Raw genomic sequence first — 23291 nt, forward strand, 5'->3', positions numbered from 1 at the left:
TAAACCAAACCGTAAGCTTAGTTTTAATTTTTTTTTTTACAATTGTTTACCGCTTGCCGCTCAAGCAAAAATAAATAAACAAATAAAGCCTAGTTACAGGATTGCGCAGCATGCACGGCGTCTGATATTTCTCAGAAGAGAGCTATTGCGCTTGCCAGGAGCGCGTCCCACGGACTAGTGGACAATGATGGCGGCACGCAGAAGGCGACTATTGGCGTGTTCCATATTCGCGGCAAAAAGTTTCGGTGTCGCCATCTCGCGGAAGCACGGCACAACCCCAAGCGTGGAATGCCGACGCTCCCGATGCCGCTTCAGAACTGAATGGGCTTTCGGTCAGCTTGGCTGTCTCACTAGTAACTTTTTTTATTTTGTCTTTTTTTTCTATAAGGATTTTTTTTTTTTTTTTTGCATTTGTCGCGGTTGTTTACAAATACTGCGTTTGGCAGTGTCTTCGATTCCCGGGCGGCTGGTTCGAATTCCGGCCGAGGTGCCTGCAAGCTAACGGAGGCTTATTGCGGAGAAGGCGCCGTGTAACCGAGCTTTCAGTTGCACGTCAAAAAATCCCCAGGAGCTCGAAATTCATCCTCAGTCCTCCGCTGGGGCGTCGTTGGTTTGGAACGTAAAGCCTCCAAATATTTTTTTTTTCATCCCAAGCTTTAATGCTGTTAATTAAAATATTCTTTATTTATTTTTTTTATTTATTTTTTGTCCTGGGCAAGACACGGTGAAGATGCTCACTTTTAGCTCACTAATGTTTTTAATTTACATTTTTTTAAACTTTAATTGACGGTATAAAAAAAAACAATACCTTGCCCCACTTCCTTGGAGAACAATCAATGGCACCGCTGCCTCCTGGTTTCCTCCCTTGAGACAAATTTACAAGTTTTCTATTGCGATTGTTCTGTCTTTAAAAAATCAGAGCCAGTCCTGCGCCTATTTGCTTTTATACATACCCTGGGCTTTACCCATTTCAATGAAATCATCATCAGCAGCAGCAGCAGCACCACGTTTAATATTTTGGTAATTACAGTGAAGAAGTGAATGTCATCCACACCAATAAAGTGTGGATGACTGTGAGTCCTTACAGAGTCAATGCTAAAAGAAATGTTGCATTCTGAAGAGGCATGCAACTTAAAAGTCGAACACGAATTTAAGAAAAGCCCGAAAATAACTTATTTTAGAGAATTAAAATTAAAAAAAAAATAGGCAAGCTTCTAGTAAAAATCGTTTTGTCAAATTATCTTTATCGAGGAATCATTTTGTTATGATCGTACATTTAAAGTGACAAATCGCTTGATCGAAAGCTAAGGCTACAATGACAGCCATTTGAGTCACTGTACCGATGTAGATGTTATGTGATGACCGTAATGATAATATTATTAAAAGGTGGAGATGTTGGATTTTTTTTATATCTGACCTGCGAGTGAAAAAAACATTTTTGCTGATTCAGTTATAATTACTGTCAATAAACCACAAATTCTAGGATCACAGCCAGTATATTAGGACGTTACATGACATTTTGCCCTTGCCGTAAGGCGTCTAGAGTAATTAACACTCGTAATACTGAGAATAAACAATCAGCAAAACACGTTTTATTTATAAAAAAAAATCCCATCGGCGTCTACATGTAGGCGAAAGAGTAAAACATTCAGCATAATTTTTTTCTTTTTATCATAGCACTGCGCCGCGGTTACTGCACCGTAAGAAACGCAGGACTCTCTAGAGTGTGGAATCTTTAGGACCCGATTTGTTGAGCAGACACACGAGCGTCCTTTCTTTTCGGATCACATGAAAAGGACTGTTTGTCCTTCCAACTTCGCTGCGCGACAGGTAACAGGAACGACACAGAAAAAAAATTTTAAAAGAAAACAGGCAACAACCATACATCATGCTTCAGGTGTTGTAAGTCTTCGGGATCTGTTAACTACATGAGTTGCTCAAAAATTTGTTCTTTGATAAAAAAAAAAAAAAAGAAAAATCTCAGTGCGTAATTAAATGTTATAAAAAAAAGTCGCGTCCCACGCAAAAATTTACTAGGCTTATGTTGGGTCTCAACTGTATTGAAGAAAAAAATGTGACGCTTAATTGTAGAAGCAAATTAACAACATGCGTATTAATAATTTCTGGCACTTCAGTAAAATCTAAAATGGGAATTATTGTATGAGAAAATGAGAAGAAACCGCGGTGTCACTCTAAACATTCCAAATAATTGTCAACGTATCACCTGCCCACGGCGGAAAGTGAAATCGCTATCGGGTGCGAACTGACTCTGACCAACCAAATCGATCAAGGCGTTTCCCCCCGAAAATAAATTGTCGAACCTCGGCCAGACAACGGGGTATAGATGAGGGACAGCCACGGAGAATAACGCCGCATTACTAACGCCTCCATTCACAGGTCGTATCTCTCTTCCTGCTCTTCGCACCGTCGACCACACCCACACTACCATAACTCACACTGCCGGCACGAGATGTCACCACCGTACAGCACCCCCTCCAAACACTCTCTCTCTTCCATAACTCACGTTGTCGACCTCCTCGCCTCCCCTTTCGGGAAGAGTGTTCTCCTCTCTCAGCCCCATTTCACTGCCCCCCTCGCTCTCTCGCGGTTCGGTTTCCCTTTGCCCACTCCTCCTTCCCACAGCTGGCTAGGTTTATTTTCCTCCTTTCCCGCCTTCCGCAAGCCCGAGCCAAAGCCGATCGAAGTCCGGTGAACCCGGCGTGCTGTGGCTGTTCTTCCCGCATCCATCCCTCCCTCCCTCCCTCCTCCGGCTCCTGTGAGTCACGCTTACCCTCAAGGCACGCGCGGCGGCTTCCAAAACAAGACATTGACTGCATCCTCTTTTTTCCTCCAGGGAGGTAAAAAAGGGACTCAAAAGGGAAAAGCGGCAAGTGCGCTAAATCCGGAAACTCATCATCGCTGGATGAAACCACGGCAACGCAGCAGCTCTAAAGTCGTGGAGTCATGGGTGTGGTGGTGTCAACACGGATGACGACGAAGGCCGCCGGCGTCTTTGTGCTCCTGGTTCTGCTGCGATGCTGCGTCGGCATTTCCTCGGCGTTGGGTGAGTCCCCGCTCGCTTGACGCTGCCAAACGTGCGTGAACGTGCAGGACGATGTGAATGAACCCACTCTCCAAAGGGTCACGAAGCTTGCACGTGTTACAACAAGCGACGCCGTGTAACGTGCTGCAAATCAGTGGGAAATAAGTAACCGGACATGTCAGTGCCACCTCTTTTTTGTAAAGCTGATGTTGAGAATAATTTTGCACCACAGATGCAGCTAGCTGGTTCATGTTCACTTTGTTTGTGTCGGTGCATCGACAAGACCTGTCCGCTGATGCTTTCTTGTTTAATTTTCTTCATTTCTTTTTTTCTTTTTTTACCAGTTTCAAAAGGAAGGAAGGAACAATGTACCAGTACTGGATGAACACCTGTCTGCTCCCGCGTACCATTCTCAGATTGATATAACCCCCCCCCCCCCCCTCTCCTTTCCCGCTCCCTCAAGCACACGCATAATTAAATGTTTTGCTTCAGAATCGAGACATCTTACATTTCTCCAGCTATAAAAGAGCTGTGGGCACTTAGGCGTTCCCGAATTATCGCTATATGCGTAACATAGTGTTTCCAACCTCTCAAAACAGTGTAAAATAATTAGAATCCCAAAGATGATTTCGCTTGTGTTCCGGAGCTGTTATCAGTGATGGCGACCGTATATCCGCGACGATATACTCAGCGACCAAACCTCGAATCCCATCTTCAAATGCTAAAATCCGGTGGCGTGATCGTGTTTCTGTTTCGATATCTCTCGGTGCCGCCCTGGGGTTAAGTTATGTCATACAATGGTCAAGCTGAAAAGAGAATCAAAAACGTTGTGCCGAAAAGAGAACGAGGAGAAAGCTGACCGAATCTAAAATGTATAGGAGGCGACGCCACTCGCATCGATCGGACACAGGCAGCCGAAACGTCTCGCCGGAGGCGCCCGAGGCCTAGCTTCTTTGTGTTCGCTACCCGGGTCAGCTATCGGGGTAAGAGAAAAAAAGAAAATCGATGTTGTTTTCGCATCGGGGCGTCAACGCGACGCCAAGACACCAGACACGCCTGGAATCAGCGAAAGGGAAGCTTCGCATGGCAACGCCTTTCAAACTGCAGCCGGTAAACGGCAAAGTTTCCGACCATTTTTGTTTTTAATTTTTGTACTGCCCTGTTTGCTGGAGCCATCTAATTTGGGCGGAGTCGTGGCAAGTTCCGAGCATTTTATTATCACTCCGCAGTCAATCGGATTTACGGCATTAGTGGATAGGGTTGGCGAAGAATTACTCACAAAACAAGAAGCATAAACGCATTAAACCAGGCTGTGTTTTTTTTTTATGTTGTCAATGGGTATGCGCGTTAAAATTAATGACAACAAAAGGAACGTCGGGCGTGGCTTATTACATTCACGCTCTTTGCTTCGTGAATCAATCTTCGGCAGGCTTAATCGGCCCTTGCCTTAATGTCATTGGCTGCCGAGCAATATAAATATGCTGGGGAGACTTCGCTCCCTTCGTGTCTTAAGCGAATGTATACAACATTTTGTACTCTCAATATCCCCCCCCCCCCCAATGAATAGAACACCCCAAGTATTCGGAGCACCAATCATCGGTCATCCTTTTATTAGTTAAGCCAATGAGATGTGTGGTTAATATCGGGCTTCAAAAGTCACAAGCCGGTGTCACACAGCGTATACATCATATAAAAGACAGTCTGCAAAACAGGTTCGAACGGGAGCCACCACGAGATCCGTGCTTCGAATGCCGCATGGCAAAGAGTTCAATGAAAAACTTGGCACGCGGCATGTTAACATCGGTAATCACGGTGACTGATGCCTGCCAGACTATCTTTTGTATAATGTATAAGGCGTGTGACCCCGGCTATACGGTGTCGTGGCAAACAAGGTGTACGCCTTTTAGCAGCTGACATTTCATGACCGATCATCGTTCTTATACACTGAGGGCGAACAGGCGAGCACTGCGGCCCCCGTTCGCCAATAAGATGGACAAAGCAAAACACGTGACAGCTCTTCTCGAGAGGAGTGCTGTCCAACCGTATGCCGCCTCGTGTATTGTTTCGGTACCACATTTGAGTCGCTGGATTGGTGGCTTTTGTCGCTTCAAATTTAATTATGAGACTGTACACGGGAACACAACATACAGTTAAAATAGGGACAACACAGCCACATCTTTCATATGAAAGATGTGGTTATGTTTTCCCTGTTTTAAATGTTTTATTCTTTCTTCATTCATGACTTAAGCCAACATGCTCTTCTACCAAGCATAAGAACATACAGATTCACTGTGTGTTCTGCTGCTGGACTGTACAGGGGGGTGGAGCCTAGTCAGGCGATTCAAATCACCTTTTGCTCCCTCCTCCTACACATTTGTCCAAATAAGGTCATCTTATTATATTATTAAAACAACGGAGCGTAGCCCATGGATCGCTATCCCCTCTGTAACAATATCTAATCGGTTGTTGTTGTTGTTTTCGGCGTCGTTCAGAAGCTCCCGAGATGCACAAGATGTACGTGGACTCGAACCTGAACCTGGGGGAAAAGGTGGACCTCATGTGCTCGCTCAAGAGAGGGTCCCTACCAGTGACCTTCACATGGTACCACAACGGGCGGGAGATCCGACCCGAGGACAAGCTGGGGAGCTTCGTCAGCTTCCAGGGAAAGTCCATCCTCGTCGTGGACAAGATCGCCAGGGAGCACATCGGCAACTACACCTGCTCCGTACGCAATCCGGCCGGCTCCGACAGCTACACCGTCAAGCTTTACGTGGATGGTAAGCATCGAGGAAAACACGGTCGTCCAGACACCTCCCTATAGAGCCATGGTCACACATCAAACAAAAGACACGGTGTCCATTTCAAACACAATGACAGAGTAGTCTCCGCGCACACCTTATGCACGGTCAAAGCACGCTTCTTTCATACATATGTATGCTTTTGACAAGTCTGTAGACAGTTCTTGTAGGACCAATGGGACAACACCGACACACAAAGCAGAAACACACCTCAGACCCCAAACAGTGTCTGGTGTATTCGCAGTGTGTCCGCGACTTTAATCGAACGTTTTGCGATGTAAGGTTGACTAGCTGTGCAGTGAGCACTCACGTACTCGGTGTCCCATAGCGCGGACTTCTGACTAAAAAATACTTTTTTTTTTTCGAATTGGGCGATCGAAGCGTACACCAGGAGTGTGCGAGTTGAAAGTTTAGGTGTACGCTATAGTTGTATACACTTTCAGAAGCCTCTAGATATGTACTGCACCGAGGTGCACTCGGAACACCAATAATCGGTGGTCGTTCTTTGATTGATTCGGCAATAATCTCACCAGTAAGAAAGTCGATGGGCGTCTCGTGCCCCGATGGCCGTACGGGCTCTGAGGCAAATGTGTGAACGGCTTACTGACATTGAGTCGGTAGGAAGCATCGGGGAGAGCTACCGATCGTCCTTCTGACTGGTTAAACTGGTTAAATAAACACTGGTTAGTGGTCTTCGGAATGCACCGCGGGGCGGTACACGCATGGCAGCTTCGGAGAGTGTACACAAACCCATTATTTATGACTTACAAACACGTGCTTATCCACGCAGCAACTGCGGGTAGTGTGCATGCGCGGATATTCGTGTTGTGGAAGTTCCAAGCATGTGCGCATTCTCTGTTCCACCGCCTTGCCGAGGCACCAAGAACACGAATTCATGTATAAAGCGCTTTAAGTCTAAAATAAATCAAAAATTCAAAAAGGGCATTTGAGTCTAAAGAATGATAAAGAAGAAACACTCGAAAACACATATCTAAGCAAGGAGAAGTCTAGAAGTAGACGTATAAAACTTGAATAGTGGGTTATCATGAGACACAGAGACGAAAGACCAAACCTTGGAGCTTCCGAGATTCAGATCGTGTTTGAGTGCGAAAGCCATGAATCATATCAGGCTTCTTTTATACAAAAGAATTTACTTGAGTGCGCGAGAGAGAAAAAGGGGGAGAGGGAGGGATTAATGAGCGAACAAATATCATCAACATATTGAAGCGCGCAAATATGTGTCACTGTTCGTGTTATTACTGTTTAATAAAAAAAACTGAAGTGATTTATATCATTACATAAATCCACGTGATATTAATGTAATTAATATCCCGTGGATTTTGGCGCATTTTAAAGGGCAACTCCGCTTAATTTCAAAAATTTTGAGATAGTGGCCGATTTTGCTTTTTAAAGCACTCAAAAACAATCCCCAATCCTTTGTTTCGCGAAAAATAAAATATTTTTCGTGTAATTTTACTCTAGCCATGATCACAAACCGAAACCGAAACGGTGGCAAAGCCGGACAACATTGTATATTCGGCATCACTAAGCATGTACGCCCACGTGATATACAATGAGAAGAAGGAGCTCCCCTCTTATCAGGATCCTCCTTTGTGCCTCCTGGATTAGCACAGGCGTCGCTATTTTCCCCCCAGAAGATTATAGAAGATTAACCTGTCACTCAAAATTCTTACAAAAGCAGCTTCCCTCTCCGGGGAGAGCACGGCGCAGGCCCCACCCGTGCTCTCCCCGGGAAAGAAAACAAAATTGAAAAAAAAGAAGCTGTACATGCTTGATGACGTCACGGCCGTGCCGGTAGAAGGAATTTGGAGGAAGCGGAAATGCAGCCGGGCAGTGTTGTCTGGCCCGCACGTCTCATCCAAAACCAGCGGATTCGTGCTTGTCAAACTTTGACAGCGATTTTAATGAACTTCTAGGCGGAATTCCGTCGTAATATTTGCCATGGGGGTTTTGTAGATGATAACAAAGAGAACTGTATAGTTTTGCACTACTGGAAAAGAAGCGGAGTTGCCCTTTAAGTTATGCAATATATTAAATATCTGTCTTGTGCTATAATATCAAGTGAAAAGCCAATCTTGTGACAGTGCGTTCATAAATGCCTAACAATAAATCCTAAGACATCCAGAAAAAATTAATAAATAACTTAAATTCACTAGCATCCGTTGACTTTCTCACGGCAGAATCGAAAAAGATTGAGTGAGATACTGACAAAGGAAAAAAAAACACAAGCAGATTCCCCTTAGTTCGAAAACGCGTGTTCTTAATGGGACGTACCCTTACTTGATTTGTAAGTGATCCTCAAAAATGAGAGACGCCGGCTCCTCTAGGGCTGCTAAAACCACTAGTATGTGAAAAACTTTATGTCATACCTTTCTCTACTTACAAAAGCCTTTGTTCCACTTTGCTCCACTAGTGAAACCTAGCTGGACGAACGAACCGCAGGACACGTCTGCGTCAACCAGCTCGAACGTCGTCATGCACTGCAACGCCTTCGGATATCCCATTCCAAGCATCCAGTGGAGCAGAGAAACAGGTGCGGAATGTTGCGGCACTCAACGTACCACACATACCCGTAGACCTCTCGGTCTTCTGCTACTGCGAGAGGGTAAACATGCAGCAACACCAGGAGCCGAAAATAGTGTGTTAGTCGACTTATGAAGGATACTCAAACTGAATCGACTCTCAAGGTCAGCGCTTTGCACGGCTTGCTTGCCGCACAACTCGGTATTTAGCCAACACCACGTCTGTGCCAACACCATGCACCTAAAAAAATCAACGCCTGTGCGCTAGAGGCTTGACGTCATAACACGGAAGTTGAGCGCAAACGCTGATTGGTCACGGGTGCTGCGTCGGCGTTCGGCTGTGCCTCGTGTCCAATCATTGTGCGGATGGACGATTGGTGTCGGGCTCGGCTATCACTATCTATAGAATAATCAAAAACCTGCGCGCTAGAATTTTGAAATTATCACAGTGAGATTAATTACAAGCACAGACGCTCCGCGTCAGCGTTCGGATCGGACTCGGGATCGTTTGGTGGCACAGACTGACCACGAGTATCGGCCAAAAACTGCCTTAGAAACAAACAAATAGTTTATGTGTGTGTGTGCGTGTGTGTGTGTGTGTGCATGTGCGTGTGCGTGCGTGTGCGTGTGTGTGCGTGTGTGTGTGTGTGTCATCAAAGCTGAAATGAACGGCTAAGGGAGTGACGGTTTCAACCCTGCCCAACGGTATGGTTTTGAAAAAGGGAGTCGACAGAAGACTGTCATGTAAACGCGCTCTTTTCATAACGACTTATTAAGGGTATTCATGGGACGCCGCATGGCTGGTCGTTCGTTGTTCACAGCGATGGTTAAATAAAACCCCGATTATCTACTGCACAGAAAGAAATATTTTACTTGAGTGAAATGCACGATAATGCACGTTCAGCGTTGCATTTTACCCAGTCAGAATTGGCGTTTCTTGTAGACATTAAATTAGAACTAGTTTCAAGCTTGCGCCGAAAATAACAACCATTAACAAAATGGAGTCCCGTGCGTACCCTGTATGCTGACCATTCGTTGTCTTAGATACCTGAAGAGAAATTTCTAACCGAGCTGTTGTCGAAGGTCTTAAAAACTTCAAAAAGAAATTTCAATTGTAAAGCTTAGCAACCAATAAAGAATTGACTTTCTGTCGCCTCCTTGCTCAATGGACATATATCAACGATGGAGAACATATCCATGTAAATGTATCCCAGCTCTTAGAAAATCTAGCCACCTGTGTGTCAATTGGCAGTTGAAATAAGCGCAGCGTGCCGTACTCGTACCCAAATGCGAATGAGCAAACGCTAGTGGCAAATATGTGAAAACAAAATTGAAGAGGAAAGGAACGGAAAGCGTATTTCTATTTGAATGTTCAGAAAACGTTTCGCGGCCTGGCGGCGAATGAGTAAGCAGCTCAATGAAGGTGAAAAAGCGCGTGTACGGGTTCTCCAATAGATTCGCGCCGGTGTTATGAGCTTACCTGTTAATCGTGATGATATACACGAACATGGCGTCTAGAAGCTGAAGATGACCAAATTCTCGTCAATGTATTTTTTTTTTTCTGCTATGCTTTATACTGTTTCCAACTTTTCATTTTCAGTCATTATATGTATCTAACGGCTATCCTCGTTGCTTCGTTACATGTCAAGCTCCTACAAAAAGACAGGGCTTCTTTTCACACTTGGGGTGGTTACATACTACTTTGGTACACAGAGTTCTATTGACTATGTCATCGGCTCAATATTGTAACTCCGCCAGCGACCGAATGACAGTGTCTAAATATTTGGCATCCTTCCCATTTTGAAAAAACAAGTTCTATACATAGCGCGTTGTCTGGAATTTCTAAAATACACTATCTTAAAGGAAGAAAAAAAAATTAAAGATGTTACAATTCTCTGTAATGTCTACTTAGAGCGCTGCTCTTGAGGAGGAGGGCAGGGTATGCCCCTCCGCCCCCCCCCCCCCCCCCCTCTCCGTACCCTCCGTTCCTCTTCGCCGGCTGCCCTCCCATTTAGCGGGAAAGTTTTGCTAAATTTCCCGCTAAATTTAGCGGGGAAACTGAATTGGTATTGAGGTCAGTGATGTCAAATTCCCCGCTAAAATTAGCGAGAAAATTCCCCGCTAAATTTAGCGGGAAATTTCACCCACTAAATTTAGCGGAAATTGTTTTTTTTTTTTTAATTTATCGGCAAAATTTCCCGTAATGCAAAGCGCGTTGTTACGCCGACGCCGACGCCGACGGCGACGCCACTCAACCCGGAAACGAGCGCCTAAGAGCTGCGCCCTAAAAACTGCCTGTCCTAGGCATTCGCACCTTAACTATATTTTCCCACTAAATTTAGCGGAAAAGGTTTGACGTCACATCACGTGACACTGTGGCACCACGTGACATCATGACGTCACGTGACACCATCACGTAATGTGGCACTGTGACGTGGAGTCAGGCCAACACGTGATACTGCGGTGCGTCATGCGGTGAGACCAACACGAGCAAGAAAGCTTCGTGGAGGGTTCCGATCTAATACTATAACTTTAAAAATAAAAAAAGTAAAGTAAACATAGGTGTAGATGGTCAGATGACGAAACTCGGCCAGATGACATAACCTTTTGGCTTTGCTTTCTTTGGCGATAAACTTGCAGACGGCAAGGACTTTGAGCTCATCCGTGTGGGAGACCGCTACAACATGGCGCCCAACGGCAGTCTCCAGATCCGGTCCGTGCGGACAGACGACGCCGGTCACTACAGGTGCGACGTGAACAACGGTCACGGCAACGGTCTCTCCAAAGTCATCGCACTCTCCATTAGCTGTGAGCATTCACAACACTTGACCGAGCTGGGAAGCACGTGTCATCCTTCTGTAAATAGACTCGAACCGACACAGTATTTCTAATATGTTTTAATGTGCTAGTTCAGTAGACATTCAAAAAATCAATATAGGAATTCATAAGGGCAAGAAGGAGTAGGGAGGACGTGCACCTGTCCTATCCACACATTATACTTGTCCTTGTTTAAAGCGCTGTTCGTGTTGTACATACGTGCCGTTCTTTCTGAATATAAAGATGCACTTGAAAGAACTAACAGCGAGAGATGAGGTAGACAAAGGATGGCTTTAAGCGATTTACTAAGGTAGAGAGTTGAGCTAGTTGGTAGTTGTTTCGAATATTAGGGGAAAGAACAGGGCTATGAGACAAGAACAATAAAAAAAGAAAACATAGACGACAGGACTGGCGCTGTACTTTCTTTTTTCAGTCATCTGGGTTTCTTTTTTTTCTTTTTTTTCGTATGCATGCATGTGTGATAATGTGCGTGTTGGTTTTTTTTTTTTTTTTTTCGTATGAGTAGTTATTCTAATTTATTGACCATAGTTTATTTTTGTTGTTTATTTACAAACATAAAAAACGCCGTTGTCTATGTCTCCACAAGTTAAACAAATGAAAAATTAAATAAATTCGCTATAATTACAAGTTTTATAAAACCATTAGTGACTTGAAAACACCATTTCTGGAAACACTGCGCATTTTGTATAGCTAAGAAAATGAAAAATTATACCAGTAGCGGGCTTAGCTACACTTATTCTTTATGATATCATAACTTGAAATCAATTGACTTGTATTCTCATCCTCGCCGCTGGTTGAATGTTTTTTTGTTTTTTTTCTTCTTACTCAGCGCCTCCGAAGATCCTCGAAAGGGCTGAAGTGACAACAGTCAGGAGAAGTCACAGTGTACGTTTGAAATGCGAAGCCACCGGCGATCGTCCCCTGGCGGTGCGCTGGACAAAAGACCAGAGGCCCTACGAAGGAACACTTCGAGAAGGGTACGGATACAATGCTTCGCCAGAAAAAAAAATATACAAGACTTCATCGCTGACAGCTTAAGAATGAAAGAGTATGGCCATCCGTGATCATCTGGTTCTCATAGGGCAGAAACTGATATTGTATAGACGCAGATAGCAGAACAAATGAAAGAGTGCGGCCCATTATGTTCCCGCCTTTCTGCTTAGTGATTGGTTCTTGGATCTCGCTATCGGCAAATGTCGCAGTCTCATTGGCTGAGGTGTGATAATGAGATGATCGAGGCTCGCCACGCCACGCGTTTCTTAGAACTGTCAGTGCGTGGCTTTAGCACTACTAACGCTGTCAAAATTAGCCATACCCGCTCTCAGCCGCAGTGACTATATAATAGTATGCTAACTATGGTTCTAAATGTTTCTACCTGGTGCACACTCGTGCGTCGTTTTGTTTCCAGGTTTGACGTGATTGAGCGCAATCTGCCAGGAGGAGTGATCTCCGAGCTGCTCATCCAGAACAGCTCCTCCTCAGACACGGGGGCCTACACCTGCCAGGTCTCGAACAAGTTCGGCAACGCGACGGTGCTCATGAAGCTCTTCGTGCTTGGTAGCTATACTTATACAACTCTGTATGAATCTCGAAAAAAAAAACCGCCCAGAACAATATGGTAGACTTACGTGAAAGTTTTGCAACCTACGAGCGATGGTTGTTGAATATATAGGTTTAGAAAGAGTTATATACGTAAAAACAGGGGACGGGACAACACATCTTGGACGACATTGAAAAGGAAGGATTTGCAAACTGCAGAGTGGCAATCGACGTAACGCTAAAATATTCCGCTTCTTTGGGTGTCTGAAGGAGCTAAATGTCTGTCCTTGTAGATTATGAATGAATGAATGAATGAAAACTTTACTTACTTGGCGCCCCTATTCCGGGCCGCGTCTCGTAGAAAAGCCGGTCTCCCGCTTTGACCGTGCATGGCCAAAACCGTGCAGGGAAACGGGGGACGTCGTTCAGCCGCCGCTTTAAGCTTTTCTAAAAGTCCAAGATTTTTTTTTTCAATTGTTTTTAGGAACAGTGTATAAGAGGGTTACGGAAAACGTCGGCTACCTTTTAAAAACTTACAAGGGGTTTCTTTTTATTAAGGTCTTCTGCAGAGCATGCAAAGTGATTTGCGAATAGGGATGGACATTTCTATTCTCCGATTTTAAACAAGCACCCATCATTCCTGTGGTTCGGCTCTAAAGTTGTTCTCATCTTTTCAGAGCCTCCATCCCCTCCTGTGGGCATCAAAGTTTCTGACCTCCGGAGCCGAACCGTGCGCCTTACCTGGCAGGCCCCCTACTCGGAGGTCAACACGTTTCACATTCGGTTCTGGAAAGAAAACTGTGAGTGCAATCCTTATACGCCGTGTATTGCATGTACATTGGGTGTGCACTTTAACACCCCATCAAGAATGGTCGGATGATTTTTCAAGGACATTTAGTTTTGTCGGCTGTCGCACGTACAAATGGCAGCGTATAGAGATGCCATCTAGTATGTGAGCACCTTTCCGCAATCATTGACGGTTTTATTTGTAAGACTTCTGGAAATAAGGAGTTGGGTGAGGTTGTCACCCCAGCTTACTGATTCATTGAGTGTTAGATCAGTCAAACTTTGCTATTTAGTGGATGCCATTTTCGAATTAACCAAAATGGAATTCATACGGATGTTGTTCCCTTGCATGTATTACCTATAGTGGAGTGCATAAAAAAAGCATTTTAATGTACCAAACCACACCGTCGGCTACGTTTTTTTAGCGGAGGCTGAAAAGATTTGACATACCGAAAAAACTTAAATTATACCTTTTCCTTTTTGGTTGCTAATTTGTATGTCTGTACTCTGATTCATACTCACTAAGGTAAGAAACACAAAATTCCTCAGCTTTAAAAGCATGACACATTTGTTAGCATCGCGTTGAGGAAGGCTCAGGCACAAGTTAATGCAAATATTATGTTCCCTTTGTTTTACTAACGCGGATACTATTTCATTGTTTTTCATTTTACGTACTTAACGCTGCGATGTTTACGAATTATTAAGTTCGTTTGGAATCTCCACTTCCTCCAGCACAAAGCCGGAAGCTGACGCTGATCACGGTGCCGGGCTCCGAGACGTCCGTCTACCTGAGCGACCTTCTACCCGGAACGGCATACGGAGGTTACCTGCTCTCCGAAAACCGGGTCGGGATGAGCGGACCTTCGACACCGCTCCACTTCACAACGAGCGAAGAAGGTTAGGGTTCGCCTTTCTCCCGACGCAGTTACAGACCAGTCATTTAGAAATTAGCATCAATTACAGCGAGAACGGTGTTATGTACGTTGGGTGCCCGTGATGCCCAAGAACTGCTTGCCGTCATTTAACACTTACCCTCTTTTTTTTTATTTTAACAGGGTTAGGCATGGCGATTGTGATTATGAGTCAAGTATGACGATGTGTCAAGCATGATGGGTTATGCCTGATTCAAACACAATGATGGGTATGGGCCAAGCATATTGATGATGTGTATGGTTCAAGCACGATGATGATGATGATTATGCGCATATGTCAAGCTTGATAATGATGACGATTATTGTTCGTGTAATTGTTTAAGCAAAAGTTTAAACTGGGTTCGGTAATATGTCTCGGTCGGTTGTGTTTCTGTCTCTCGTCCCTTGCAGCGTGAGAATTGGAGTTGAAAACTTTTTTTAAGGCGAAAGCCTTACTTGTTTCATTGAGCGAAAAAACGGCGTCGTTGTGCCCAAAAGATGGATATAAAAATACGTCATTAAGCCCGTGTCGCTCAATCGTATGCTCAAGGACGACGCCGTCCTTTGCGTCGTCCTTGAGGTCGTCCTAGAGGTCGTCCTAAAAGCCATCCTAGACCTTGTCTTCTAGGCGTCGTTCTCGACGTCGTCCTAGAAGTCGTCTTAACGTCGTTCTTGACGCCGTTCTAGAGGCTTTCCTAGACGCCGTCCTCCAGGCGTCATTCTCGACGGATACTTGATATAGTAGCAATTTTGATAAGTTATACTTGACATGTTTCAATCAAATGTTTTTTACTCCAGCTTATCCATGTGTCGTAATTTTGTACGAACTTATAGTTAATTATCAAAATCATGCTGACGAAGGCACAAGTTTACGTCAATCTACTCTCATGTATCAGCGCTATGTACAGTCACGGCTTCAAGCATGCTGTAAGCAGAAGGCTGAATTTGAGAGCTCTTTAGGAGCAACTTTTCACAGTTTTGATTTCTTCCGAAACACACTGTTCGCCGTTTTTGTTTTTCACTGCAGCACCAACAGCGTCCCCATTAGATGTTCGAATATCTGGACTCGGTAGCACGCATTTCAAGATTGAGTGGAAGGTAAGTTGATGGGCCACTTTTCTTTATGCCCCCCCCCCCCCCCCCCCCTAAACGACAGGAGTTTTCTATAAATCATTATCACCATCAGGCATGAGATTTTGGTTTCAATTTTAGACAGTTCTAATAATAACTGATTAAAGGACGTGTCAAAAGTTAGAAACATGCTTACATCACAGGGCATGTGGAGAAACAAGCAAAGAAATATATAAATATATATGTGCAGTGCGACACGTGATAACATTTTAGATATCTTGTGCCCTAGCGTACATCTTATTTCTCTTTCGTCTTTCATTACTCTGTCTTCCTCTCTCACTTGTTTCTTTCTCTCTCTCTCTCTCTTTTACTCCCTATTTCTTCACTTCTGAACAATGTTGGAGGCCCGTAATTAGATAAAACAGATTGTCTTCTTGTACCTCTGTGGAATGTTGACGCGTTAGTATTTGACAGGGTTTAAGCATGTCCTGTTGTGTGCACAAATCAGCGTCTGTCCAAGCATACCCGCAACAAAAACACGTTAGATCTTTTTTTTTTTTTTTTTCAATTTAAGGGATTTTGTTATTTTTAAGCCGATCGTTCCATTTGACTTTCTGAACGCGAAGGCTCCGCCGAAAGACCACCAGAACGGCAAGATCCAGGGCTACTACGTGGGCCACCGGCTCTACGACTCCCCGATGCTTCCGTACACGTACCAGACGGTCACCGGCAGCGACAGCAGCCAAGCTCTGGTTCAGGGCCTCCAGCTAAACACCCGCTACTCCGCCGTGCTGCAGGCCTTCAACGCGGCCGGCCCGGGGCCGTCCTCTCACCAACTTGTCCTGACCACGCTCGAAGAAGGTAACGGCAGCAGCAAAAAAACGACAGCGCAACCCAACCTTAAACTTGCACAAACTGGTCGATAGTTCATTCTATGGTTATTGCAAAGTTGAGAAACGCAGGGTGTGGTTTGTTATGTTTACGCATGTTTCTTTATGATTTCATTGGTGCAATCTCATTGGCTGCGGAGTGATAATGAGATACTCAGAACTAGCTATCCTGCGTTTCTTAAATTGTCAGTGGCCAGAACGGGACACGTTGTTGACAAACAAGAAACTAGATTCACGGGATGTGAACCGTCTGCGCATGCGCAGTGCCGACAGCAGCGCCACCGCAGTTGCGTGACGTCAGAGAGTTGATTTGGTGTATATACTGCACTCTAAACATCCACCATTACACTCTAAAAAAAAAACGAATTGGTGAAGTTAACTTTCTTGCAAAACACGGAGACAGCCAATTACGTTCGAATGATAAAAGGACACCAGAAACGGTCAGAGCTCAAAATATGATTACACAAAAAAGAAGGAAATAAAAAAAATCTACCAGCGACTTTAAAGGGGCCCTCCGGAGCTTTCTGCGATCGTCTGTCTATGTTGTTATATTGCGTAGTAGGTGCAATTTAATATGCATACAAAGTTTTAGATTACAAAACCGTTTATTAAGCAGATGGCGGTAGAAATATATCGGGACTATTTTCTCTTGGAGGACAATCCCCCATTGCCTGTCCATCGCTAAAACTTGACCAATGAAAATGCTGCATCTCGCGGTGAATGCGAAAGTTATTATTGCAACACTTTTTAAGCTTGTTGTAAATTAGAGTTTCAGAAAAACGTAAACTGATCGTGGTGCGGGAAAATAGCGCGCAATTATCGCTCCAAAACCAGCGAACTATGTTTTCTCCCCGCAAACTTGTTGCTAGGGGGTGATGCGTCGGCGCGTCGGCTCGTCTGCTTCCCGGGGCGTTTGCAGGCGTGCGTTTGCGGGACACGTGTTCCTTCTTCCCGTGGATCCCGACTCCGGGGCCAGCTTTGCGATCCTTCCACATCAAAGAGCCAAACTTTTCCTTGTCATCTGTGGAATGCGACTGCGCATTGCAGTAGCAGCGCGACGTTGCGGTGCGGCGAACGACGACTGCCGAGCACAAAGTCCGGGCCCTTTGACGACGGTCCGTGCGTGTTCGAGAGATTCCTCCGCGGGTCGGCGGTCGGCCGCGTCGGTGGCGCGCAGTGACGCCGGAATCCTTCGCTTACTATTGGCTGACGCGTAAAGAGATGTCCCTGCCGTTTTCCGGGGTCATCTCAGAAAGGGGGGCGTGCCGAGGACTTTGATAGCATTTTTAATTGGGAAATCCGCCCCGCATGACCGTAATTGTATGATCTTTAGGATCCTTAGGGCCTGTAGATTGAGTTACCGCTGTAAATAGACCATCGCAGAACGCTCCGGAGGGCCCCTTTAACTAATTTTAAAGTTCAACGACGCGCTGGATGCAGTGCTATACGAGAAGCGATTTTAAAACGTTCTGTAGAAAACGTTGAACCGTCGTTTTGCTATAGCCTTCCGTCACAGTGTTGAACGCAACTGAGTGTCTTTAGTTTACTTACTGATCGGTTTGTTTGTGACCATGGCGCTTATCTCTTTTACCAGATCTGCCTGAGGCACCTCCGTTCTCGGTAACGCAGGTGACATGTTGCTCGGCTACGCTGGCTATAAAGGAGCGCCAAAGAAGAAGCTTAACACGTAAGTACGCTAATTGCAACAGTTTCATTAGGCATGCGTGTTTCTCGCTTTGTCTGGAAGAGGTCACACATTTAATATATATATATAGATATAGATATATATAGTAGTATATGAATAAAAATAAACACCAAGTGTTCCTTGTAATATTCTAGAAATTTGTAGCAGCACAGCTGACTTGAATTAGTTCTTGTTTACACGAAATAGAATATACAAATCTATTTGTATTAAGATTGCATTCTTTCTGGTTAAACTACCAATATTAAAAGTTATCTAATCGTAAAAAAACAAGACTGTTTTATATGTAACGTTTGATGAAGGCAAGTCGGTCCTTTGGTATTGAAAAACAAAACAAAAATAAGTACACCACCCAGTCGCTTATCTTTTAATAAATGACAGTGTCTGAACATGGAAAACTGATGTATATTTAGTTGAAGTGGTTTGGGTCGAGCCCTATCTGTAAAATCACGCTATTTGCAGTGCCACAATATCACCTAAATCTGTAAAAAAATGTGTAGATATATTCTTTCTTCTTTGGGCTTCAGGTATTCCTGATTTTATGTCAAAAGAATTTCACAGGCTGTGTAGGTGGGAGTTTGAATAGGCCTAATTTTCGCAGCTAACCTTGGAGCACATGTGAAGGGAAAAAGAGCACATAAAAAGGAAAAGACAGTCTCGGAGTGTTGCAGTAAGACGTAGTGAAGACACCACATTTAGAATTAAAAAAGAAAAAAGAGATGAGCTCCAGGAGAGTCTACTCTTATAAGAGCATCTTTAAGTGCACCCGTTTTTGGACACGCAGAATACGTGCTGGACTACAGAGCCCGCGGCGGTGCCTGGCGTTCCATCTACTTTCCCTCTCACACACGCTCCATGTGCCTGGAGAGCCTGGACAGGAAGACCCCGTACGAAGTGACGCTGGCCGCTTACAACATGCACGGCAGGGGCCAGCCTTCCGATCCTGTCAGCTTCGCCACCACTTCGGAAGGTAAAACAGCGATCACGTGATGTCTCGTTGGTATGAACCCCAAAAGCATGAATGCCCTACTGTACGGTGTAGACAAAAGTTTCGGTGACGAACACTCTAAATACGCGTGCATTTTGGCGTCATAATTATGAGGTGAGTGGGGGTCTTATGTTAACGGACACATGACTGCAATAAAAAAAAATGCTTTGGTAATACGTGACTAAATCGTCGCACATGATTACGGTTTTGGGTAGGTAAATCTTGGTGAAGTCGTTTAAGTACCGAGAATCATATCGCGATTTCCGAAGAAAACGCTATTAAGATGTCATTGACAGATACGGCGAAATGTGACTATTTGTGTCACAATATTAGCAGACTCGAATCCCCGACCTGCAAACTGACGGGGGCTTATTCTGGAGAAGGCACCGGGTAACTGAAATATCGGTCGCACGTCGAGAGTTGCCACGGGTGACTTAAGTTAACGTTCAGTACTTCACTGGTGTGTGCCAGATGACCCGCGTTGATCTGGCACGTAAAGCGCCAAGATCAAGTTCTTCTAATAACTTGTATAATAAGCAAACAAAAAATACTTCTCGCATAGATTAAGTTTATGCGTCACAACACCGCAAGCTTCTTTGTGAGACGGTACATTCAACTAAAATATTGAGAATCGAGGTTTACTTACGTTCGTTGGGTGAATTTGTGGGGCGAACGTGCGTCAATTTCTGAGGTGTGCTTCGTGTCCGCGCAGAGCCGGCGTCCACGAGCAACGGAACGGCGACCGGATTCAACCTGCTCGAAGCTAAGGTTCTGGTTCCCGTGGTGGCGTCGCTGGTCATCATCGTCTCATCGGTGGCCGTGGCCTACGTCTTCTACAAAAAGATCGTGTCAAAGAAGGGTGCGTATTGAGAAGGTGTGACCTTGAAGGAAAGCATCGAACATGTTGTGTGAGCATTTTTAACCTCGTCTAGGTAGCGTCCTATGTACCTGCTCTGGAGGGGAAATTCGGCAATAATACAGTGCGTTTGCAGTGGCCAGTCTTTCGGTATCCATTAATAATGGCGCGTTAAACACAGCTTTGGAACAAATGCTATAGATTTTTTTTCTTAACCTATAGCGGGCTGCATTCGCCTGGAATTCACGATCCTTGGTCTGCGAGATACCTTAATTCGAACCGCCACACCCTGGTGCCTCTCTGGTATACTGTAATAAATAGTCTGTTATGATGTAAAGAAAGCACTAGGTACTGATTATAATGCAATGAAATGAAAAGGTCCAAGCGAGTTGGACAAGAATGACAAAAATAATCGCTGCGGAAGGGGTACGAGGGGGACAAAGGACAAACACAAATCTCCAAACGCAGCTTTCGTAGGTATTATTAGCTTTCTTTATACAACGTTATTTTGTACATATTCCCAAAAGATTGATGATTGAAAGTTGGCAAGCCTGGTTCATTCTAATGCTCTTTTTATCTCTTCTTTTTTATGGATTAAAACATTTCAGGAACTCAATTTTAAAGACGAAAAACAATAGCGTACACACGTTTTACTTCTTTGTCCAAACATTCAATGTGCGTGGCGTCATATGGCAGAGACCGTCAACAAAATGTTAGCTTCCTTCAGGTTACTCTTTTTACTGCAAATTTTACTTGTCTGGCCATCTTCTGGGACCTTACTGTTCTTGTCGTCTAGGGAAAAGCTGCCGACCATTCGGTTCCCGTAAGCAAAAAATAACTACAGAACCTGAACGCTGTGAATGTTTATGGCCTTGATATTTGATGAAACTTCAGCGTAACACCATAAAGGAATAATTCAGCCAGCACTGTTAATCCGTATTGCGCGATGTACATTAAAGATTTTGCATCTTTAAAAAAGGGTGTAGTCTTACACCCATTTGTCCTATACAACGCACCCCAAAACTTAAGTTCGACGTTTAGCGCACTGCCGTCAAACTGACGGCCCCAACTTTTACGAGGGACTTCATAACGTTGCAATATAACTTATTAAACAGCTAAAGTATGTATCAAAGACTAAAAAAAGAATAACACTGAGGTTTTGCACAAAACCAATAAAACCCCGATTATTTTTTTTTTCCTGCTTTTTTGTTGAAAGTAACACGTACATTAGCTATCTTAATAAGCTGTACCACTCGGCAATCAAGTCTCTCGTGAAAGTTGGTACCTTCGGTTCGACGTCAATGCGCTGTATGCAAGACTGATTTTTTTTTTTTTTTTTTTTTTTTTTTTTGGGGGGGGGGGGGGGGGGTGCCATATCTGGCAAAGAGTGTAAGTACAACACCTCCTATTTCTGGGAGTGTGGCCTTTAACGAAAGACGCAATACTGATTTGACGATCGCAGGCCGAGTGCACAGTACGTGCTGCGCTTTGTTCTTAGGCCGGCACTTAGTTTTCTCGGCGCTCTGTTGGGTACTCACATAGCGTTCTTCCAAACTTCCTCTCAGCGGATCCGCCGATCATCTACCAGAGCACGACGCTGCGCAAGCCGTCTTGGGCGGACCGGGAGTACGCGACCATCGCCCGCACCACCATCCGGAGGAGGGTCGTCGAAGAAGCCTACGACGTGCCGTGGGACATGGAGGAGGGAGCAGAACCCGCCCCGCAGGTACACGCCGGTCACACTACACTCCCTTTCACTATAAGGGTGCCTGGAGCGCGTCTCCGACTGGCGTGTTTGAGCCTCCTATTCCGCCCACCAATCGAAAGTGGTCTCTAAGCGGCAACAAATGAAGTTACAAGAGCCGGAGTGTGACGCTGTCGGATGTCTCGATCCGTAGACTGTCAAGCTCAAGAGCGACTTGCAGCGGAACATGCGTCTGCGCCGCATCCACCATTGCTGCTGCGACATCACCAGGATTGCGGCCGGCGACAGCTTGAGGCTTCTTTGACGTCATCAGGCAGAAATCGAGTGACAACATTTTTGTAACGCGGTAACCACACCAGTCGGAGACGCGTTTCAGGCACCCTATGTAGTTTCACTCGAAGTTGGACCGCGGCTGACGCTGCGCGAGCTGATAGAGCCAATCAAACAGCACGAAAAGTGCATCGTCACTACGCTTATATCGCCTTTGTGTGTTCGCTGTCACCGACTGAACCAATCACGCACAGTGAACGCGCCGCGATCGATGCTACATGCCTCGAGGTCTACTCACTATTTTTGCCCTCATTCTGACATGATCGCAATCCCTGTGCAAGAAGCAGACCAACTTGCGCTGCGCATAGTTAGACTATAGACTACTCCGATAATAGTCCTGTGCGCTGCCATCTTTGTTTACTTGGCTGTGGAACGCCTTCTGACCATCCGCAATTCCTCTCTCCTGCAGAACATCGGACGACGCGCATGCGTCAACAGCTCAGTGACTTGGCATTCGAACCCGATTGAAAAAACTGAAAGACGTTTATAGCTCTCTCTAATGCCGAATTAGAGCGCAGCTCTTGAGGGGGAGAAGGGGAGGGTACGGAGGGAAAGGTATGCCCCTCCCTTCCCCTCCTCCTCCCCTGCTCCCGTCCCATTTAGCGAAAAATTTTCGCTACATTTCCCGCTAAATTCAGCGGAAAAAATTCCCTGCTAAATTTAGCGGAACAATTTTGCCGCTAATTGTAGCGGAGAAATTTTCCCGCTAAGCTTAACGGGGAATTTTTTCTGATAAATTTCGCGTTGAAATTTTCCTGCTAAATTTAGCGGGGAAATTTTTTCTCTAAATTTAGCGGGGGAATTTTTTCCGCTAAACTTAGTGAAGAAATTTTCTCCTCCTCCTCCTACTCCCCCTTCTGACCCTCGTGGCGTCACGTGTGACGTCATTATGGAAAACGTCCCATAACGCAACGCGCGGTTATGCCAACGGGGACGCCGCTCAAGCCCGAAACAGGCGCTTAAGAGCTGCGCTCTCAAAAGAAAAGCTGATGCATGATTGATATTCGGGACTTCTGTGAATGTATGAATGTACAGATAAGATGATGACTCTGGCGAAACCAGGCAGTGACTGCGTTCGTACGTTTCCTTCCCTTCTTGCGCAGATCTTCGAGGACTGCTACACCTTGCTCAAAAAGAAGACACCACCCGATGAACAGCGTCGAGTCCTGCACGACAGTGCCTGTGGTGGAGTGCCGGAACCGCCACCGAAACAGGGTCTATAAAAAAAAATGGGCACTCCGGTGCCTGGAGCGCGTCTCCGACCGGTCTGTTCACCGCGTCCTAGAAAGTG

General features: G+C 45.1%; 1 protein-coding gene across 1 annotated transcript; it reads left to right on the forward strand.

The window, feature by feature from the left end:
* Positions 1–2866: 2866 nt before the first annotated feature.
* LOC8023491 (Down syndrome cell adhesion molecule-like protein 1 homolog) lies at positions 2867–23223 on the forward strand. The gene is made up of 16 exons (XM_029973766.4): positions 2867–3064; positions 5536–5644; positions 5699–5820; positions 8276–8395; positions 11025–11192; positions 12052–12199; positions 12631–12779; positions 13439–13561; positions 14280–14444; positions 15486–15556; positions 16156–16390; positions 18014–18106; positions 18906–19091; positions 19822–19968; positions 21531–21691; positions 23104–23223. Exons 1-16 carry the CDS (start codon positions 2965–2967, stop codon positions 23221–23223), a joined length of 2217 nt encoding a protein of 738 aa, XP_029829626.2. The 5' UTR covers positions 2867–2964.
* The last annotated feature ends 68 nt before the right edge of the window (positions 23224–23291 follow it).

The sequence above is a fragment of the Ixodes scapularis genome, unplaced genomic scaffold, assembly GCF_016920785.2.
Source record: "Ixodes scapularis isolate PalLabHiFi unplaced genomic scaffold, ASM1692078v2 PGA_scaffold2__306_contigs__length_199485367, whole genome shotgun sequence".
NCBI classification, from domain to species: Eukaryota; Metazoa; Arthropoda; class Arachnida; order Ixodida; family Ixodidae; genus Ixodes; species Ixodes scapularis.

What these genes read in the sequence shown, in the direction of transcription:
- LOC8023491 (XM_029973766.4), top strand. Translation starts at nt 2,965, where the DNA reads ATGGGTGTGGTGGTGTCAACACGGATGACGACGAAGGCCGCCGGCGTC. An exon ending in CCAGTGGAGCAGAGAAACAG is followed by an intron (nt 8,396 to 11,024) that starts GTGCGGAATGTT and finishes ATAAACTTGCAG; the next exon opens with ACGGCAAGGACTTTGAGCTC. An exon ending in TCGGTTCTGGAAAGAAAACT is followed by an intron (nt 13,562 to 14,279) that starts GTGAGTGCAATC and finishes CACTTCCTCCAG; the next exon opens with CACAAAGCCGGAAGCTGACG.